General features: G+C 37.7%; 1 protein-coding gene across 4 annotated transcripts in view; it reads right to left on the bottom strand.

Annotated features, from left to right (window-relative positions):
• The window catches only part of cux1a (cut-like homeobox 1a), a 113,628-nt gene that overhangs the window by 78,844 nt on the left and 10,741 nt on the right, over positions 1-24,043 (bottom strand). For all 4 annotated transcript variants that reach the window (XM_043250449.1, XM_043250447.1, XM_043250451.1 and 1 more), the window contains exon 2: positions 5,201-5,311. In XM_043250449.1, coding sequence (XP_043106384.1) covers positions 5,201-5,311 — 111 coding nt within the window. The remainder of the gene's footprint in view (positions 1-5,200; positions 5,312-24,043) is intronic.

A 24,043-nucleotide genomic window follows, 5' to 3' on the forward strand; every position in this document is an offset into this window, starting at 1 on the left:
TCAGATTATCATTCTTTAAATGTTTAAACAATGTTGCAATTCCAGAATTCTACTTTATGAAAATAGCAACCAGGTTTCAAATTGACGCATAATATTGAGAAAGAGCATGATTAAACATGACTGAAACTCTGAATAAGATCTGTTGATCTAGGTAGACTAAACATGTGTGCAAACCTCCCACAGGAAAACTCTGTTGCTCAGAGGTTGCTCTTTCATAGTTCAAGAGACTTAATGAAGTTCTCTGTTTTGTCAATATCAAGCATACTTAAGTATCAACAATATTTCAATGAGAAATAAAAAACAAAACAAATAAGACAACAGTAATGACAACTGTTTGCGCTCATATTGAAATTTCTAGCTTTTGAGTGCAGACTTCTATATTTCGCCCATCCTACAGTTGATATTGTTAAGATGATATCTTCTGAAAGTATAGCAGTGACATGTACAAGATTACTGGGGTATTTGCTCAAAAAAAAAAAAAAAAACCAAGCAAACGTCTCCTCATTTAATCTCACCGCAGCCTAGAAGAAACAATTGACATATATAAAAGATATATGATTCATGATTTTTCTTTCCTACAGGCTGTGAAAACATTTCATCGGTCACGTATGAATATAGCGAACGGCTCGGGTCTACAAACCGGATATGTCGACCCCGGACCTCACTGGATTGTGCCTCCCCAGCCCCCCGTTCCTCCATTACAGTGTCAACATCAAAGGCATTTTTCAGTGTGCTAGTCACACAATGCTCTCTCTCTCTCTCACTACCTCTACACACACACACAGATACACAAACACACACACACACGCAAATACACTGTAACAAATTCAGTCCTTGGTAAATACCCTAACGTCGTGTTACGAATGGGACGGCTATAATTAACAGTGTAAGACGCCAGTCTGCCAGCGTGGGCGGCGTGCCAGTGGATCAGCCCTAATTACTGTATTCATTTTGTCAGGACCATTCAGTTCACAGCTCTCTCTGACCAGCCCTGGCAGCCAATGAAATCTCTGGACACTAACATCACAACGTCCAGAGGCCAACCAGCCGTCCCCTTTAAGGCAACATCAAAGCCAGTGAAGGAGCAAAAATCAAAATGGCTGACAACACACATACAACAATTATAACAGCAAAAAAAAAAAAAAAAAAAAAAAAAACAGTCAAAAGAAAGGACACTTTCTACTCAATGTTCCTTGTGGTGGCCTTTGTAGTGAAACATCAGTGCATATGCAGGCAGTATGATCAAAAATATAGTGCAAAAACAGTACAAAAAGGACTTTTTCTTAGATCATTCGAAGTATAAAAAAAATGAGCTCCTTCAATTTGAACTGAACATTTCACAAATGCTTTTTTGTATGATATATATATATATACATACAAAATATATATACACAAAAAAATAAGTTAGCTTGCTATCAAATTGTGCCATATTTAATTCTTTAATAAACATTTCTGATCTTAGGAACTTAGGAATAAAATATAAAAAATGTCTTTCATCTTTCAATGCAACTTTCCTTCTCATCTGAAGTTGCCAAACATTCTGCATTTTCAACCCCTATCCTCCAACCACTATACACTTTTGTATATGAATATTGTTTAACTTATCTGTAAGGCCATATTACGGATATAAAATAGTTTGCGAAGCCTTCATGGACGCTTTAAAGTGTGTACATAAAGAGCAGGTATATTAGCACTGTGTGGTTTATTCACCATCAAACGCTTAGCGTAAACTTTAAATGCGCTTATGGTGTTTGCATGTGGTGCAACACTCTCAGCAAAAATGCAAAAAATGTGATTTTTATCAATGGTGTCTAATGCATAAACTCAAAATATGTGAGCTAGAGGGGAGGGAATGCACATGACCTTATGAAAATATTTCCATCATGCAGGCAGCTCTGAATATAATTTCAGCGCCGACACACTGGTCTCTTTCAGTCTCCATCACATCCTATTTAAAACTCCATCTAAATGAGCATGCAAAAGCTAAAACGAAAATAGGACCAAATGTGGCGGTTGTTTGGGTTAAATATTTATGTGTTCGAGAGAAAAAAAGAGACAAAATGAAGTGATCTGTGGCAAATTTAACGGCTGCTTAGGATTATTTATTTCACAGGTGCACGGCGAGGAACACACAGACGTTACGTAATCGGTTGGAAAATAACAGGTCATCCTAACAAATCCCTATCTGTCACATTGACATAACATAGCGGACAATAAACTTTTCAACCTGCATCCTGAGGCGAAGCAGAACCATGAAGGAGCTACATAAATAACTAGTCAATATCAATTAAACAACAACAGTGCAACACTAGTGGACTGAAAATGGAAACGGATATGGAGAGGCAGAGAAACAAAAATGGCAATTCATCGGGCTAAATATATACAGACAAGTTTGGAAAACTTTAAAAAGACAGTTCATCCAAACATAAAAATGGTGTCATCATTTCCTCATGTCTATCCAAACCTATACGTTTTCATGTTTTCAGGGGAGTACAAAAGAAATTTCAAATAACATTAAAATAACAAAAAAAGTATAAAAAAAAAATATCCAATCAATTTCTTACATCAAGAAGTCGCAAGGCCACAAGAAGTTTTGGACTACATTTATTAAGCTTTAGTCATCCTGTAGCTTTAATTTACTTATTTTTTTAAATATTAATGTTATGATATTCAGGAACAATATCGTAATTTTATGATAAAATCCAGTTGATCTGAAATTATATTTAAAAGACGTGCAATTCATTTATGACACACTTGAGCTGATTACAGGGTAACATATTGTGCAATTTTGCAGGGCAATTTTTTTTTTGTTGTTTGGGCACTTCCCATTCAAAACAAGTTGCAAATTTCACTTTGGATATTTTAGATCGGTCGTGGGCCCTGTGTGGGCTCTGGTAGCCCACTGACGGCAAAGTTACCCAAAGTTGCCCAGCAACATTGCTGAAAAAAATTGGCCTATGTATCACCAGCCTTAGTGTATATACACTTGTGTGGCATTTAACTAAATTTTATTTTAAATTTTCATAATATTGTATTGTGTTTTATTATTAATATGTATCACAAATGTTCAATACATCAACATTTGATCTGAAACATTTGAATTGAATAGTTTTGGGCTGTTTTTATGACTGGACCGTTTCTTTCATCTTGAAGCATAAATATTATCAGTAATATTTGCACAAATAGTTTAAAAAAAAAGTTTAGTTGTTTTGTGTGCTCTTTTAGCTAGTACAACGTGATGCAAATTTTTGAGAAAATTAAGCACAAATTAACATAAAAACTGCTGATACCACAAAGTCCATTGGGGTTAGATTGCGGCTTGGCCAGTGTTTGAAGGAATGGTACAGTAAGGTAACCATGGCACATTAATTCCACATCCAGCAGACCAGCCATTAAGGTAAATTTCCAGCTTCCCTCATCAGAGATAGAATTTCCACCTCTCTGACTGAGGCCCTTGATGTCTTGCACCTTGGGTACCGGGCAGAAAAGCACTCGGACTGATTTTTTTTTTCTTTCACAGGGTTCACAGAATCTCCGAACGCGTGGCCTCCCAGCCAAAACCCCCAGCACGATTAATTTAGTAACGGGTTATTAAGCTCAGACATAAATTGCAGCCCTGGACATTTTAAATGGAAAAGGGGGACTGATTTATTGAGGCTCCGGAGACAAAACAGGTTTTTTATTTTCCATTTATTCATCGGCACTCTCTGGGAGTGGTAACTCGCGAGGAATTCACGAAACGAGAGGCAGGAAAGGGGGAGCGAGAGGGAGGAGGGCAGGAGGCGACGGCAACCGTGATCAAAGATATCACTGGCCAGAGCACCGCGGTGCCCTTGAGTTCTCCACACTACAGATGGGTTGGCAGAGACTTCTCAAAACCAAACACGCAGAGGAATTATACGGATTTGCCGTTTGGAGGATTGGAGGCACCTGTCTGAAATCTTCACAAAAGCACTCTTATGCTGATAAGGATATTATTAATCAAAGACCAAAATAAAAGCCCAAGGTTATTTGGAACTCCAGATGTGTTCTGACAGCTGTCTGATGTCTCTTTTTTCTTACTTCTTTGTCTTGATTATTAAAACCTGCACTACTCTGACCCTTTATCTATACTAACATTGACTTCAGCGCGATACTAAAACAAGACAAATGACAAAAACAGCCTCAGGTATAAATAGATAATTCTATCATTTAAAATTCATTTCTATTTGTTTAACATGTTGACACATTTGGTTATTTTTAAGGAAAGAAAATGATATTAAAGTAGCATATAGAATGTAGTATGAAACACTGTACGGAATTAATTTTATTAAATCAACTGAAATGTATATTTATATATATATATATATATATATATATATATATATATATATATATAAACAATATAATTTTCATATTCTAAACCCTGTTATATGAAGAAAAAGGAGTTTTACCTGGATTTAATTTACAAAGTCAAAATCGGTAAATGCATACATCATGCATCAGTATACAAGCAGAAAATAACGCTCCACAGGATTAAAGATTTAGAGTCTGTAAATACTATAGGATGAACACAGAGTCTGAATAATCTTTGTGTTTCAAAACAGAACAAACATCTGATAACCATCCTGATCAAATGGTCGTGATGTTCTTCTACTGTCAGGACACGTTTGTTTCAGAACTCTATCAGATCAGAGACGGTTTTCAGTAAATACAGAATCACTGATCCTTACTGTCTTGCTAACATGCATCGTCGGTTTTTCCCCTAGAAGATGACCTCACAGACAACCCTATGGTCTGGACACGACCGTCCGCCGCTATTCATGCACACCAAGTATTCCCTAAATGGATAAACCATAATATCCTCTGGTTTCTCTGCTACTGACCTCTCTAACAAGGCCATGCCGAGCTTCAAGTGCAAAATCAGAAAAATAATCTAACGGCGCGGCCATGCTCTAGAACTCAAGTGGAACAATCGTAATAACAAGAATGCACCTCTACAGGGTGCAAGTTTAAATTCTTGTAAGCAGTTAAAATGGAGGCAGAATGCAAGCAGGATTTGAATTGCTGAAACATGGTGCTTCACAGGTACCCATGAGACAAGGATGTGCTGGCCCAGACATATGACAATTAGGTGCTCAAATTCTCCTTCGCTCCACTACCTTTGAGCTTCCTATCATTTGGAAAATCGTCTCTCACTCCATTTCTCGCTTTTGCTCACCTCTGGAGTATTCTTCTTGAACTCGCGGCTTTGGTCGATGAGTTTTTTCCTGGACTGCTCACTTTCATCCTGTCTATTGGCCAGGGCTGCGGCGGTGGCATCCAGTTCTTTCTGTGGATAGATAAGGGAAATGATTCAGATGAGGTTCCAGTGTTTAAATATCAACATTTGGTTGACAGAATTGGCAAATCAAAAATTTTGATTATCAAAATCAATTTGTCGTTCATGTGATCATCACATTTTAAAGGAAAAAAGTAAAATTAAAATTTTCCTATTATATACTCATGCCAACCACTAACCACCACTGAAAATGAAGGACCACTTAAAAAAATAGTTGATCTGATTCGGACTTAACAAATCAAGCTAAATTTAAAATGTCAACTAAAGAGCAAATTCGTGAATGATTTATTCAGTTTTAATTGTGAATCATTACTGAACCATTTCTTTTAATTGTGAAACACAGGCCACAAAGTACCAGTTGATTTGATTCAATGAGTTGGATTAAACAACTTAAAAACATAATTGAATGAATTGTGAATCAAACTGATTCACAGCGAAGAAGTGGGTGAGTAAACTTACAATTACAGTTATTACAAGTTTTAAATGCATTAAAAAAAGTTTCAGTTAATTAAAAATGTCACTTTAAATATCGATTTGTGAAGTACATGATCAGTTTGCATTGAGAAACAAAACATAACCTGTTTCTTTGATTCACCAGAAGTGTCAGTAAATCTCATCAGTTTTAAAAGTCAACAAAGGAAAGGATTTCTGAGTGAACTGCTCAGTCTTAAATGTGAATCAAATCAACTTATCAACTAAATCAAAAAAATGAATCATTCAGTCTGAATAACTTGGAACCACTGTATGAAGACGTTAGCAACAGCTTTTTGTTGTCCACAAGCAGAGTCATTGACTTCAGACCAATGGCGTTCACCAAAACCAAAAGTTGTAAAGCCTTCTCGCCAAATATCGCGTCTATTTTGCAGGAAACAAGTGTTTTATAAGGTGTGAGAATATCGCTTGGTATGCACCTGCAGGCATACTGTGGCTATAAACCTCTTGCTAGCCAATCAGATTCCCAGGAAAACTGCGACAAATACACCACGATTGGCCCTCTGCATCCATCAGTCACCCAAAGCACGGTGAAGTCCCACCCCCAGAGGGCCTCGTGAAAAGTCAGCAGTCTGCGGTCCCTGCCGTCCCACTCCTCTCCTCTCAACAGCAGGGAGCTGAGCTAAAGAATATCGTCTGACATCTGGGAGCCAGATGCTGGGAACAAATCAACTTAATTAGGCTGGAACTCTGTGCGCCAGACTCCCCAAACCTCCAACACAACAACTGGGGGGCTGAGTCACCACAGTCTCGCCCCAGTTTTACTCTTCTCTGTTATTATCACCTCCTCCTTCCACATAGGAAGACACATGGCTCCGCAAAACACTCCGACAGAGCGTCGTTCGGCTAGTCTGGCAAGGTAAAAGCACGAGGGCTGATCTCCAGGGACAAATCTGGTTTTAAAATACCATCCCTAGAGACGGGTGTGGATCATTGGTTTCTGGGTCAATGGGACATGTTTTAGATAAAAACGTCATGCTATGTAAGTGGGCAATGGTTCTGGTCTTCCTAAATGGCTTGTTGTTTTTAATACAAGCGGTGAGACTGACGGAAATAAACTTTGACATAATGCGTTTACTCTGTACGCACTATACGTGAGCACTATTAAGGGCCTATATACATTACCACTACGTAATCATGATATATACTTTTCTTAAATCCCAAATGCAATTTTTAAGGTCACAGGCAAACTTTATACAGGAACTGTTACAATTAACCATATGCAAATGAATTATTTTGAAACGGATAAAGGTGTTCAAAGAAAAGAATCTCTTGATTCGATTTACAAATTCAACTAACAACATGTTGGATTCAAAATGTCAACTTATTGCTAAAGCCGGTAAAAATGACAAGAAATATGAACCATAAGAGACCAAAAAAATTGCACTTTCAACTTAAGTGAAGTTTACGAACATCTGTAAGTAAATCATTCAGAACTGTGAACTGAATCAAGGGCTCAATGAAAATAATCTGTTGATTTGATTCAGAATTTAAACTAAACGACTGTGTTGGATTCAAAATGTCAACTTCAGAACTGATTTGTGAACACAATCATGATATATATTCTTGTCTTACGCTATAATGCGTTTTTTTAGGTTGTGCATTCAGAAAATACAGACATACAGAAAAAGTAAAAAACTGTACAATTACTGTGCATATAATGGAGCAGATTTGGTTTCGGAAAAAACATATAATTTTTTTTTTGTTTATACCGAGATCTTTTGAGCGCAGTTTGAGGCGGTCTCGTTTGAAACTCACAACTGTGTTTCCTAGGGTCTTTTCTGCTCAGAGACTTAATAAAAACTCACTATTTAATCTTGCTGCTGTCAAAGAGAAAGGTTTGAGATATTAAAGAGCATGATTTTTCTCTCTATTGGTATCAATAGCGCTAATGCCCCCTGGGGTATTCCATCCAGCCCCCCTGGTGTAGTTCAAGGAAGCCCTGTAGCCCTCCAATGAGAGTCGTTTATATAAAGGACCAAATTGTTCCCCATAATAGCTTTATAATTTTCCTAATGGAAGAATTCTGCTGGCTCAGGCGGCGGTGCTTGTCTTAGTTAATTTGTTCGGTAGTAAACGCTGATGGAACAGATTACAGGGCTCCCCAGAGAGCCAGGCCCTGCCAGATACTATCAGCTGCATATGCAGCAGGGAAACGTCAGCGAGGTCTCTCTCTCTCTCTCTCTTTCTCCCCGTATAGCTGCTGTTTTTTTCTTCCCTCGTTCTCTCATAACCTATCTTTCTCACAGGCCATTACATTTCCTCCTCTCTCTCTCTCTCTCTCTCTGTATAACTGCCAGTGTCGCTGTGCCACAGAGCACCTGAGCACTCAAGAGGGTCAACAGCTCAGAGGCAGTCAGGAACAGATAAAAACAAAGCAAGACTCCAACACAGGTGAGAGGGTACGGCAGACACACTTCTGCCGTGGGAGCTGTACTGTAACTAAAAATGGTGGATATAATTTTGAACAAATGGGTTTATAATTCGGTTAGCAGGAAAAGCTGGCTTAGTGAACTAAAATAAAAATTAGAATAATAAGTAGATCACATTCCTGGTCATATGTGCCATCACCAGTGCATATTATTACATGTTTAAAAAAGATCAAACTATAATAATTTGCTCAGTTTCTAAAACAGCTTCTTAGTTTGAATGACATCACCACTATTTTATATATTTTTACCCTATTCTTCTAAACTGATTCCACTCTGCTCACTATTTTCGAATAAGTGCATGTGATTTATTTAAAAAAATATAATCACTGCATGTTTCAGAGTGAAGCGCTGCCCCTCAAAGACGCTGAAACACTTTATCGTGAGCTGCTTGAGCGTAACTAAACACAGTACTGCGCTTCACTCTAAAAGCTGCAGTGCATATAAATATCAAAATAAAAGTTTGATGCGTTAGCATTTTACAATTAAGAAATTAGGATAGAATTATTAACACTAATTTTACAGAAACTATTTTTAATTAAATATTAATTTTTTATTATATACTACAATTGTACTACTACAAACAGTTCTAATTTAAATATTTTTATTTAAAAAAAAATTGGGCGATAAATTATGGAAAAATGTACTTGATTTCAGATAGAGGTTGGTTCTTTTAAAAAGTAAAGCCAAGTTTGAACATCCAAATATAATCAAGTTTTTCCCTTAAGGATGGTTTGCACACAAAAATGTCAGAATTTTTGTGAAAGTGATTTTGCAACTTTTACTTCATTGTTTACATTATATATATATATTGTGTAATATAATAGTGTTCGTTTTTCCCCAAATTCATCACACAAACAGATGTTGCAAATGCATGTTAGAGCATGCACACTAACAAACAGATAACGTCAACAATTTTAAACTCTTTAAAGTCGAAACAAAAGTCACACTGAGATGATCTCTTCGCTGTCCTTAAAAGTAAAATTTAAAACAAAAATAACCGAAAAAAAACAACAACTTCGTCCAGTGTACTTGATTAAACTGAACAGATTTTACAGTTTGGGTTTTTTTATAGCTTGTCCTTTAATCATTTGGTCTAAAAAAAAAAGTGACCTGATTTCTGAAGGGTATGACTTTAAACTTAAGTGAAAAAACAATAAAGGCAAGTGTGTGTATGTGTGCTTTTTGAAAGGCACCAACGGCTGCCATTAGCACAGATAGAGCTAATCTATTTTTACGCCGGCATAGCCGTTAAGCCCTTTATCAAAGTCTTTGCTATTGCTGCTACCATTTATAACAAACCTGCTTTGTGTGAGCAACTAATCTCAACGCTGACCCGCCGCTTTGAGCTCTGACTCTGTGTATGCTGTAGTTGGGTCTGTTAAACACCTACGCCAAAGATTTGGCAGCAGAACTGTGAACCCAACCTTGTCACGTCCCGAAAAGAGATCCCTCGACATTGTGTTCAAGTTTGCGACCTCTAAAGCCTGAATAATGCATTTGACCCCTTAAACTGATGCTTTGGAGTTAGCCAGAGTAAAAGGAAGGGCGCAGTGCCATGGATGTGTGACTTTACCCACAAAGTGAAGAAGCATATTAACATTGTTTTCACATAAATGGGTCAATGTGCCCTCGCACCTGAAGTGCCCGTCCTGTGAGCGATGAATTAATTGCTCCTCAGGGAGTAAGAACCAAAGAGCAGCGAGCAGAGGGAAAATTTTACCCTATAAAATCAACATAAAAGTTTTGTTGAAAAAGTAACATTTAAAATCCAAACTTTTTCCTCCAAGAAAATGGATGAAAAATATGAATGACTCAACCTGTACTACTCAGATTTACGTCCAATCAAAAGCTCCACAGAAATAAATGACCCTCTCCCTCAAACCACCCGCAACTAACTAGCCAAATAACAAAATATGGCTCAAGGCTGTGATGTATTTGAATATTTAATATTCGAAACAAAATATGATACATTCCACCCAGGAAACAAGAAAGAAACCTCTCACTACACAAGAGTTTGGTGCTAATAGCTAAGCTAACAAAAAGTGGCAATAATAGGAACTTTAAAGTCCTGGGAGCGTGAAACCTTTATTTGTACACCTGCCATAATTCACGGACCAAATTAATTCAAATCATCAAAACAACGATGCAGTGATTCATATTAAAGGAGTCAAATCATTACCCTGACACACCAAAATAAAACTCCACACAGAAAGATCCAAATTTAGCTAAATCTCTGCAGAAAAGATGCATGAAATATGATCGAACCTAAATAAATTTAACATAACTAGGATTTATGGATATAATACTATTAAAAAATAAAAATATTTCTTAGGTTCACAACTTTTGAACAGACGGAATTATAAAACATAGCCTATAATTGCCTCTGCGTTTACCTTTGTGATTAACAACTGCATTTACAAAATGCTAAAAGGTTTTTAGGTACTAAGAAAAAGAGTCAAATAAAGTTGATTGAACTGTTCTGACAATTCACACCCTGGATAAACGAACATTTACCAAACCACAGTCATTACGACACAGTCTGATCTGTTCAGTTCCTTCCTTGTTCTGCATCTTGAATTACACACACTGTCTGAAAAAGTTCAACAATGACCTAATCGCACCGCACAAACAATGCATCTGTGTCAGTAGTCTATGATACACTAAATCTTGCTGTCTCCTTTAGCTTAGATGGCTTAATTGCAAATCAAGGATTTGGCGCGCCGTCAAGACCCACTATCACACAGCAACAATCAGACAAAGGCGCGCGAGCAATATCGTTGCGGGAGGTTGCGATAGCGCAGAAACTTCACACTGTGGCATGCGGTACCCAATCAAGACCACCGCGTTCACAGAGCTTTATAACGTGAGAGCCCACTGTTGCAACCCCTGGGAACACGCGCAAGCGCACGCACGACGCGCTCGCATACGCACAATCTGTGAATAACAAGGGACCGTGGGGTTGAGTCTCATTAGATATGGACAAACTACAGACCAGACTTCATTTCCATCCAATTAAGAGACACTCAAAGCATTATGGGGGCTTGCTGATTATGATGCAGTACATTTGGGTCGTCTCAGTGCAACAATGTCCCAGTTGTTGACAGAAGAACACTCCCTTTCATAGCAGCTGGGGAGGGCCGGAGTTTTTTGAGGCGGTTTAACAGACTGTACACGCATTACTAATTCCAACTTGTTTTGTAGGCTGGACATCAGGAGCAAGCGACTGCTTAAAAACGCTTCCTAGACAGCTTGATTCTCACCGACTATATCTGTCAGGGCTGATTCGTGTCAACATTGGAGCGATCGTGCACTTGTTAACATGGGAACGTCTCCACATGTTTAAACTGAAATTGTTTGAAGGCTTCTCAGAGTCGCACAACTGGGATTACGACTGACACGCTACATTCTCATTAGGATAGTATCTTTTTAAGCAACTCCGTTCTCACAGATCAGCGTTATCTCGCGTCAGAGCCGACCGGTCGGTCCACAGGGCTGCCGATATCAGCCGCTCCTACGGCTGTAATGAATCCAGGACCGGTTCACCATCTCACACGCCATGTTTGCTATCAACAGAGCTCTCAAGGGCTTACAGCGCAGTTCATTAAAGCTGAGGAACAAGAACAAGCCCAGAGCTTATTCTCTCTTTCTTTCTCCTCTCATTTCTTTCATTCGTTCTTTCTTTAAACCACCATCGTTCCGCCTTTGATTTATTATGCAACAAGATCAGCAATTTACTTCAGAGGCTTTCAGTCAGCACTGGAAGAATCGCGATCTGAGGGGGTCTGAGAGCACAAGTTGGTACTGCTTGTCACAGTCGCACAGTACGCACTTTTAAAAGGAAAATCATCGATTTGTTATCGAGATAAGCGCAGCATGCCTTTACCTCAGAAACTTTTAGGCTTCCCCAAGCCAATACATACATCTCTGCCTCCTCCACCGCTGATAACAGCATTCCTCAAACCCTGTATGGGTTTTAAAGAAACTAATTAAAGCAATTATATCTCCGGTTGGGAGTGGAGGCAACGTCTGGGGAGTGGATGTCTAGTTGGGAGGGACGAGAACTGTTTCTCAAATAGTTTGACCGGCCCGAGACTGGATGACAAAAGACGCGCAGAGATCATCTAGTCTTTCTGGATAGAAGCCGAGTTAATGTTACAACCTTGAGTAAAGGAAAAAAACAATTACTGGCTCCACAAAGGTACACGTCAGACTCAGTACTGCATGAAATGGCTATGAAACTTAATGAACAACAAGTTTATCTAGAATTTTCGTTTTGCTTCGTTCAAATTATACACACACAACATACATGACTAATGACTAATCAATTATCATGACTGACAGAAAAAGCTATAAATAAAGAAAGATATGTTGGTACTCTTATTAGCTAGCAAAAGTTACTACTTTATAGTATATAAAGTGTAAAAAGGTTAAGAGTTAACTACTTATGGCCACTTACTTCAGTGCTGGATGGAAATGGTCACATAAGATGGAGCCCTAGTCTCATGGTCACTGCTTAAAATATATGTAAGGAATATGTAATGTATTGATTATCTTTGGTGCGCAAAAGTTCAAGACCGGACTAAGACTTAACTTTTTTCTTTGAGAATGCTGGAATTTTTCCAGTAATTTTTCCTTAAAATAAACATCTTAACAGAAAATGTCTTACGTTTTTGCATGTTCTAATGAGTGATACCATTTCAAATCATGAAACAGGTTTGTGTTGCCTGACTTTTACGATGTGTATCTTCAGCACAGTTTGCAGCGAAGGCTAAGCTAAAGTTAATATTACTTTTTTTGTCTCAAAAAAATGTTTTATATGATGAAATGTAATCATTCTGACTGCTTGAGCTTCATTAAAATTTGGAATAGGTTATAGTAGAATATATTTAGTAAATGATAGCCACAGTTAAAACCACACATTTACCATGGTGTAACTGAATGGTTTCATAAGTATTTATATGAAGAATAGTAGTCTAAATACATTTAGAATAAAAGCACTAAATGCTATAACTTAAAAATATACATATGAGTAGCCCACGTTTCTGTGACAATACCTTAATGAAGTTAATATTACTACAGTAAAATACTGGATAAATGGAGCAATTCAAATGAGTAGAACTGTTTCTGTTCCATTTTTGGGGCAGAAATATTATATTGAACATACCAGTAGACATGTTTATTGGGTAGGAATCTGTCAAATCAATAGAGATTTTGGACTATCATCTGGTTCATCTTTATTGTGGTTACATTGCTGGCATTGCTGTGCACTACATGAAAAAAACACAGTAAAAGAACATTGGAAACTTTGTTCTTAACGTGACAGCAGTCTTTTATGTTAATGAAAATCTTTTCTTTTTTTGTCTAATAATGATAAATTTTTTATAATTTGAAATCTGAATATGATTATATTATACGAATAGTATTTTCCTTAATCTAGTATTATGTTTTGTAATATTGACAAGAATGATGACATTTCTATGATATCTTACAGACTTTATTTACAGCAAAAATAAATATATTGTGATATACATCACCATTGTGAAATAATTACTTTTATCGCAAAGTACGACTTAAGGTCATATTGCCCACCCCTATGATATAATTTGTAACTCTTCTTAGTGTTTTGTGAAGGAACATTTTATAGCAATAATTGTCGTTATTTCATCACCCAGTCCTGGTAGGTACATTAAGTTCCTATGGCACACTCTGTTTCTCTTAGATTACACTTAAATTCAGTTTCATTCAAATCAATAAACATATTCTACACCCTCAGTCTAAACACACGGCTTGTCCCAAGCAAGCAAGGTTTGCAAAACGAGCACAAGTGCTGCATTATTTTTCAAGAATTTCATGACAGAGTCTGGCATCTAACTACCACAAACTCTTCTGCATATTTGCATTTTAATACAAGGTTTGTTTATCCTGGAATCTCTGCTGTAAACTGAATTAATTAGATGTTCAGAATCATAACTGGAAATTAGCATAACGGGGCAGAGAGAAGAAAGAAGGGGGTGTTTGTTCTTCACGAGACAACAAGCGGTTAATTGTTAAGGGCTGGGGGAGTAGACGGTGACCTGAACTAGATATTACAGTGCAGTCCGACTGATTCAGAGAAGCCAAACTGCATTGTTCTGATTCGTTGTTCTCATTCACTTGCATACACAATAAGAACGTGTGTCTGCAAGAAGATAACATGACAAAACTAGAACAGCTCCATTATAATCTAAGATGTCTACACTGCAAGCATGTGACTCAGAATCAATGACACAGTCTACATTGTAAAAAACACAAGTTTAAGTTAACTGCAGCTGCGTACACTGCAGTAATTTGGCTTAAAATCTACTAAAAATAGGGCACTATGAAATTATGTACTTTTTCCCAAATTATTCAATTTTTTTTATACATCAATTTATGAAGTGTAACAAAAGTTAATTTTATGGTCCTGTGTTTTTGTTTTATTTTTAGTTCTTGTAATCAAGACAGTCATTTACTTCCCAATCAAATGAAACATTTATTTTTTTTAAAGTGCTACACAACAGAGGTTTACTGTCAAAATTAAAACATTTTACAATTATTTTCATATTATTTTATATTTTATATTATTATTATTATTATTATATTCATTTACATTCATTATATTATGTATATTATTACTTACAAACATATTTTTTGCCACAATTTCTTGAAAGCTTCCGTTTCTCAAATAAAGCAGTGAAATGCTTATTAAGAGACTCTCAGAGCAGCTGGAAATGAATTTCATGATATAGTGAGACTGCAGAGGCTAAAAACACAGCGAGTGTCACATTCACAGACTCTAAATCGCAATTTAAGTGCTCTGACCTACTTTTAATTTATTCATCCAAAATTTGACAAATTTCTGTGATATTCATTGTCATGCAGCAAATGCATTTTAATGATTGGATTCTGTGATTCTTTCCATGTTTTTCAAATTGTAGAAACCATAGGGCTCTATAAACTCTCTACAATGCGAATGTGCGTGACTGTATAAAGAATAAGCGCCTAAATAAAAAAAAAAAAAAAAAAAAACCCACTATACACTGTAAGTATGCAATTCTGGATGAACAAAGCTGTATACACTGCAACAATTGAATCGACACTACACTGTCTACACCGCAAGTGCATGACTTTGAATTAATTAGGCCGTCAACACTGCAACTATGTAAATTTAACTAAAATGTCTATACTGCATTCATTGCAAGCCCATGACTTGGAATCAATGTACCGATCAACACTGCAAATATATAACTTAATAAAAATTCTTCAAGTGTGCAACTTTGAATTAAGAAACGACCTGCAATTACACAAAAAAAAATAAATTATGAATGCCGTTTACACTTCAATGTGTATTTCTGAATCCATACATTTTCAAATCCCAAAAAATAAAATCTATGAAAGCTTTGTTAGTTATAAAGGAACTGTTCAATTGTAAATGTGTCATTTGCTTTCAGCGTAAGCAGGCTCTAAGGCCTCCTCAAAAGACGCGTCTTGGACAATGTAATGGGGATGACATTTCAAGTAATTCCAATGCAAGATTTTATGACAAAAAAAGGAAAAAGAGTGTGGGGATGAAAACAACAAGACAAGTGTTCCTTTGTGAGAATGTTTTTCATTGTTGATCAGTCAGCATGTACACACATAGAGCTGCAAAAACACAAAAGTTGGTGACATAGCAGATCAAAAACATATATCAGTTTACCAGTTAAAACTACTTTAATCTTTCCATATTCCTGAACTGTGTTTCGCCTATAAACAGCTTAACCGTTATTTAATGTCAACTGATCGAATCTCCTCTTCATGTTTTCAGTTGGGGTTAAGCTCCCTGCGTATTAGCATGTGACCTTCAGCACCTCATCTGCTGATTAGGCAGCTCTTGTATCTTTCACTCGCATTACAGCGGAAAGACAGGTAAACAACTTTATGCAAGTTAAGTGGGAAGAGACACTGTTCCGCTCCAGGACTGAGGGCCAGTCATTCCAGAAAGCGCACACACACGGTTGCATAAAAACTGAAGAAAATCTAATTCAGCACACTGTGTATGAGAGCGGTAGCCTTCATGAGATTTCCTAACCAAAAATGGACACCAATTCAATTCAGAACCTGCATTTAATTGCCTCAGTGGCTTAAAGAAATAGTTTATCATTTAATGATCCTAATGTCTTTCCAAACCTCTATGATTTGCTTTCTTCCGTGGAACTCAAAAACAGAAGTTTGGTTGTCCATAGTTGTTTTATATAAAGTAAAAGGCTATCAAGCTATAAAAAGAAAAAAAGTACCACAATAAAAAGTCATTTTTTCATCTCTCATCTGCACTATATATATCAGTACCACATCAGTATTAAAGATCTTTCATATATATATCCGCATTTTTCAATATTAAATATATATCAGCCCAATTTTCCCCAATTTTTACATTTGATTACCTTTGCTTAAAATGAGAATTTCAAATGTGTGTGTCTACAGATCTTTTTTTGTTGCTGTTAAAGTGAATGGCTTGCATAATCACATCAAACAGCATGTGATTACAGAATATAATGTCAATGATGACATCAGATAAAATGGTTCTCATGTGTTTTGCTTTATGGAGGAGATAAATTTGGTCCTTATTACCAACAGGTCACCGAGAAAGAGAAAAAGAGCAGCATGAACATTCCGTTAAATATCTCCTTTTCCGCTCCAGAATAAAATGACAAAAGTGTGTAAAAATAAAAAGAATTTCTTTGAACACTTCTTGTACAAAAAAAAAACACACAAGTGCAAATATGTGAGCAACAGAATTAGTTCTTACGCCCACAAGTAACTATATTCTCAAGCTCTGTGCTGAGTGTGGAGTATAGCGCTTGCAGTAGTAGTGTGTACACAGTAGGCCAGCAAAGATGTAAGGCAGTGTGTGAGGTAAACAGTAATCTGGCTGCTATTGTGTTGGCACTGGCGTGTGTGTATGTGTGTGTACTGGCTTTCTGCCATCGCCGGCTGTGACCTTAGAGAAGGTGCAGAAATACGACTGACCTTCAGCACGCCTCAGTCAATCAACCCTCATCTGAAACACTACACAGGTCCGACCTTCATACATCAACACAAACACTAGGTCTCTAACAGCATTAGATAAGGCAACAAAGAACTCGTCCTTTTGATTCGCAAGGCAAACATTTCAAATAACAAATGCTTTTAACGCCTCAAAAGTTAGTGTGTCCATTTAAAGGGAATTTGCACCAAAAGTCTCATTTATTTTCGTACAACTGTGGCGATGTAGCATTATTAGCAGCCACAAGAAGTGACACATAACTGCTCACAAAAGTATAGTAAAGGAAGGGATTAAGAATGTGTCAGCAGAAACGTTCCCGAGCCCGGAGTGGAAAAGCTAAACTCAAACACTGACTCAGCAAAAAACGAGCTGCTAACTTTAGTTCAGCGAGTCGCCAACCCCCCCCTCGAGCTCCATCCCCACGACTCCGCGCTGCCATAATATTCAGAACATTATTTTGATTGTGAATTTCCTTCCAATGCACATCTGCTGAGCTGCCCTGAACTGAGAATATGCTTACGTGCCATGTCTAAATACAAAACACAGTCAAAGGAATATGCAGTATCGACATAATGGGAGACTGCTTGGGGAACCAAACTTACACAAACCATGAAAACAGACACGAAAGCAGCTGGAAAAAAAACATGACGAGGATAAATTGGTGGTGAGCACTATTTTAGGGGCTTTTTGCTGTTTTTATTGATAGAACAGATGAAAGATCGCAGGAAATGATTCGACTTGGGCCGCTCGCACATAAACACAACTGTACGAAATGTTGGAACATGTGCGGCGCGCATCAGGCCAACTGTTAGCGAGCACTTTTGATAAATGACACTTTAGAAATGTCAAGAGTATAGCAGGGAGCCTAAAAATGGGGGGTGAAAAAAAAAAAAAAAAAAGAGTTGGAAGGAAAACTATTTATTTTGCATTTGCTTGCAAAAAAATGGCGTTCTGCACTTGAAAAACTTTGTGTTCGCATGCAAACTTATTTAGTTTTAGTTTCTCAGAGAAAATGCAAAGGTTTTGAAATATTCATCTACCTTCAATCTTATTTTTACTCAATTAAATTGAGAGGCTCTACAGAAAATGAATAAATATATTTGCATAAATACATTCCAGAAACATTGGCTCAGTTTAGTTTTTAGTATATTACATTTTTATTGTTTACTCTTTTTACTATTGAATATTTGCTTAAATAACAAGTGTCGTTACAATAACTCGTTTCTTGAATGACTTGAATAACTTGTGTTTAATTAAAATGATCTGACGACTACATCCTATTGTTTAATTTTAATTAGCTAACTAGCCAATTTAATTAATTAGCTTATATTAAAATGTGAAAAATGAGTAAACATTAAAAAAAGGAATACTGAACCTCAAAACCTCAATATTTGTGAAACTTTGTGAAAAACTGGTTTTACTGCGGTATTGATATTGAGACTGACTACTGAAAATCGTACAGTTTATGACAAGCCCCTTAACAAAAAAAAAAGAACATTTTTCAAAAATCACATTACCGTCTTTGTCGAACTGTGGCAAATACATGTTTATCGATGCATACTATAACTCACTGGATGCTCCAGAGGCATTGATACAAAAAGCCTCTCGTCTTTTTTGGTCTTTATCTTCGAGACACAGAAGAACACCTCAGCCCTCATTACCTCAATAATGCATGAAATGCGCTGCAGCCTGCAGACTGAGCTCTCCGAACGCTTTAAGTATTTATCGTGAACAGAACGCTATCAGAGCCATTTCTAAATGGGCCTTCCCTGCCAGCTCTTTTTCGATTATGTTTGAGGGGACGACTGACCACCTCGACGTCTGTTTTTGTTGAAACGCAGACGAGAACCTGCTGTGCACCTGCCTGGCTGTCTGTCTATATCCTAGCGACAGAGCCGCAAGAACAATTAAACCCATCGACGCTAAATTAATCTGAGCATGGCTGATAATCTCCGTGACCTATGAAGGGTTATTACCACCATGACTAACACAAAATAAGCAACCTCATCCAGGATGGAGACGGCTAGCAGTCTAAACAAATTAGCTGAAATAAAGGCGTTTTTACAATGAAGCATTGCAATGAAAGTCAATGGGGTCCAATGTAGTTTTGGATCCCAATAATACCTTCATTTGTGTTCAACAGATGGAAGTCAGTCATACAAGTTTGGAACAGACACGAGGGCGAGTTCTCGAGGGTCAAACCTCTCAACGCTTCCCTTTCCAGCACAAACGATAGAGGAGGGGAGGAGACGCAGATGAGGAAAGAGCCGTGGAAATCCATCCATGCTTGTTTTCTTAAATTTGTTTTCCATTTCAAAGGCCGGTTTGCAATTTCAGCAACCCTCTCGTCTCAATAACGTCGGCCTGAATGGGATACAAGGAGCACAAGAGAGCAAGAAAGGAGAGAAATAAAGAGGCAGAGAGCAGAAGAGAGGGGTCCCCCTCTGTGTTGGCCAGCTTCCAGTGAAAGCTGTTCAGAACATGGGAAACATGGTGTCGCAGCGCAGTCCAATCAGCTCGTCTGGCCTGCGGTTTTCCCAGCGAGTACCGTCATGAGCGCTCCTCTCCTTCTACGGGTCCGCTTTCACTAGCATGCCTCCGGGAACAACAAACTCACGCTGCCAAAGCGCGACCACACACGCGCACACATACACACACAATGGCAGATGCAAACGCATACACACTCAAGTGAATACACAAGTACTACCCCCTACTTTTTCTTAGGCCCAACTTTGCCAAAAACGTCAGTTGGATTAGTCAGCAAAGCAGTGCATGATGACTGGCCGTATGTGACGTCGCCAGAGGTATGAAAATGCTGAAGGCTAAATCACAACTAAAACACAGTAACAGTCACATGCACGATCCAAAAAATTACTTTTTACTGTATAGTTTTTTTTACCAATGTCAATATTTTTTTATATTTACATACATACATAAATACATACATACACATATACATATATATGTATTTTTATATCTATTATATAGATATAAAAATGTACTTTATTTTTTTACAGTCAGGCCTACATTTAAATATCAATTTATTAATGTGTCACCACGTAACATTGTAGACAAACAACAGTAAACTTTACACTTTTTTTTGTGATAAATGCTATAGAAGTATTGCTCATTCTTAGTTCATGTTTACTTATGTTGTTAAGTTAACTAATGAACCTTACTGTAAAGTTTACTAGATAAATTTAATAATTTAGGCCAAGTATTAAATGTGCCACCAAATAACATCCTAGACGCACTAACAGTAAAATTTACGTCGAGGTAAAAGGTTTATTACAGTTACATTTAAACAATTTACCAATTAAATCTGTGTCACCAAACAACATCCAAGACACACGAACAATAATACGTTTTACACTGAAGTTAAAGTTGTTAGACAAGCATCTCAAGTCTGTGATTTTGTTAGAAGGCATTTTTAAAGTCTTTGTTCGAATCATTCCCATCACTTATCTCAGATTATCATGTAGTATGGCGGTTTACTGGCCAAAAACAAAATTTTACCCGTATTGGGCTTGTGCGGTGTGAATTTTGAACATTGGTCACGTGACTGTGCCGTCCTCAATACAAGCAACATTCCATTGCTTCTGAACTTGTTTGAACTTCCTGAATATGAGAGATCACTATCAGAAGTATCTGGATGAATCCTCTAATTTGGAATTATTATGAGATCAGTATCTTAAATCTTAGAGCTACCAGCAGTGCAAACAGTGCAGACCATACTTCCCAGAGACTTGAACCAATGACTCAGACAGCAACAGAAGTTAACGAGTAAACGTGAGGCAAAACATGATGCTTCTACTCATCGTGTCACAGGCTCTCATCCCCCCCCCCCTCTGTCTCTGGCCTCGAATGCAGGTCGCGTAAATCCATAACAATACGCACATTCCAGCGCGACAGATAATGCATCTCTCCATAATGGAGTTCTTGGATGCATTTAGAATGAGTATCTGTGTGTTTAACTGAGATAATACCTCAGTGTAAGTGAAAGTCCTGGATTAAAAGCGAATATAAGCCACCTGATTGCTCACAAAGATAAAGCAGACCTCTAAATGAGGGATTGAGATGTTTTAGGTGGGCTGAGGTCTCAAATCATACCATCAGTACTGGATGTTCGGTTTCATTTAGATCAGATTTTTTTCTTATTTTTCTTTTGATTGCCAATTCAAAGACAAAACAATGTTCTACTCGTACAGTACATGTGTAGACACACACACACATATACACACACACACACACATATATTTTTTTATTCAATGGTGTATTATAGTATATATGACAAAAACACACAAATATTTAAAAAAAAACTATCATGCAGTGATTCACCTGTAAAACAAAGAACAAGAAATACAGATGTGATTCAACTTATTTACGAACTCTTATAAAAAGTAAAAATTATGGAAGACCGCAGGCACAGAGGCCTTTTCAGTATGTCGATATTTATAGTGATTTGTTTCTGTGCGGAGAGGTTCAAGTCTGTTTAATTATGCTGTAACTCCCAGGACGCACAGCGGTCTTTTTAAAAGCAAGTTGTTTGAAATATTCTCTGGCTGATGGCCAAGGAAGCCATCAGTGTCAGATGTACATATCGGCCTGCCAAGAGAAATAGCCTAGCCGAACTGAAGGCAAACACCTCAAACAATTCCGCAAAGAGACTGATGGCTATAACGCCGGCCATCATCTGTTTTCCCTTGTCCTTTTTTTAACTTGCACAGTCACTGGGTAAATTTGGGAGATCATACAAAACGCAAGTGCGATTTGCCAAATTCAGTTGATTTAAGGGGTGAGAAGAACAACAATAAAGCGCCTTGAAAAATCCCCTTTGACCACCAAAGGATGAAAATGTTGGGAGTAGCATAATAACACGGTAAAATGTGATCACGTCGATATAGGCCAGGTGTGACGTTCTCATAAATAAGCAAAAAGCCTAGCCTGCTATTTTCATTCCCTCTCGCTGAAATTCACCTGATATATTCGGCCCTCTGATCTCCGCGGATCTGTCTCTGATATCCCGCGGGACCAAGGAGAGCACATCCTCTGCCCGGCTGCTGTTAGGACTAATAACAACACCAACATCCCGCCAATCTCTCCTCACTGCAAGCTAGGCCAGCCAGCCAGGGGCCAACACACACGTATATACACACACATCTGACCAAGTACAGTCCATTTTCAGACACTTCCTGCTAAAAATAATTACCCTCCTGGAGACAGAACCTCGCTGGAGGCTGCACAGACATTTTGTATAAAGAGAGAGAACAAGGGGATGAGGAAGTGCTGGAATTAAAGGGGCAGTGTGTGTTGCCTCGTCTCCCTGGACTGGAAACGCAATGATCCCGGGACGTCATTGTCAGACTGCCGTCATTCCCATAGCGCCTGAAAAGCAGAGTAAGGGTTTACCTTTCCCTAAAGTAAACATTACAGGTAACAGAGAGTTTTCACTGGATATGAATGGAGACTTAAGTTTTTGAGACTTTTTGGCAATTAAGAAAAGCTGGAAACAAACTAACAATGCCTCAGCAGCTAAACCAGCAGGCAAACAGGTGAAAACTGAATATTTATGATATGTTCAACATTGGTTATAACTAGGTTTGTTCTCTTCAGTCAAACAGACATGCCCACATGCGCGTTTTTTGTAAAAATAAATGTGAAGCTAAATATTACAGCTATTAATTTTTTTAAAGCCATATTTTAAATGTAAAAAATAAATAAATATGATCACTTTTAAGTAGAATTTTACTATATTTTGCATTAGTTGACAACATTATTTGGTTAAGTCCAACTACTACTGGCTGAAAAAAAAAAAAAAGTTTATTTTGCACTTTATTTATGAGTCTCATTAAAGACTCATTCTAAACCCTGTTCATCTTAGGAACACAAAGTAAGATATCTTTGATGAATTCTGAACGCTTTGTGACCCTGCATAGACGACAACACAACCACCATGTTCCAGGTCCAGAAAGGTAGCAAGGGCATCATTAAAATAGTCCATGTGAAGATGAAGGAAGGTCTTATGGGACCTGGAATGGCATTCAGAATTAAAATGTTTGGGTGAACTAACCCTTTAAAAGTAAAAAAACAACAACAAATAAATAAAAACATATTGCGATAATAGATATCTACCAAAAAAAACATTATAAAAAAACTAGTGATATATTGAATATCATTAAAACTCTGGGTAAAAAAAAAATATTAAGCAGATAAATTATCATGGCCTACATCTGAAGAAGCATCAATGTACGATCACAGATAACAGTAGCGTTCATACCGCAACAAACAACTACATTTGGAGGTCTGACCCTTCCCTAGACCCCCCCGTCTGTAACGATCTGTAAGCACGAGTCATCGGCAGAACAAATCAGCAGAGCAGTGCTGGGGTCACTGTTTCTCCACCCCCCCAACATGGAAATCCATGTCAGTCTCCCTCCCCATGGGCACCATTTGAAAGCTTAATATCGTTTTCCAGCCACTAACGGCATCTGGCTTCCATTTCCACTCCTCCTGGAGGTTTTCAGGTCACTAATAATAACTGTTTCAGGCAAAAGTGAAAGTTCAGCCAAAGTCTAGCTCCAAGCCAGATCAGGGAGCCCTGCTGCCGCTGAGTGTGAGGTGGAGCTGCCCGGTTCCCTAGGCACCGCGGGCCCCCGCAGAGGATTTGTTTTGTTTGGGTTTTTAAAGTGCTGAGCCCAGGCTGGCAAGGGACGTCTGGAGTAAAACCCAAAAGTGTGTGTGTCTGTGTGCACGAGA

This window comes from Puntigrus tetrazona, chromosome 10 (assembly GCF_018831695.1).
Source record: "Puntigrus tetrazona isolate hp1 chromosome 10, ASM1883169v1, whole genome shotgun sequence".
In the NCBI taxonomy this organism is placed as follows: Eukaryota; Metazoa; Chordata; class Actinopteri; order Cypriniformes; family Cyprinidae; genus Puntigrus; species Puntigrus tetrazona.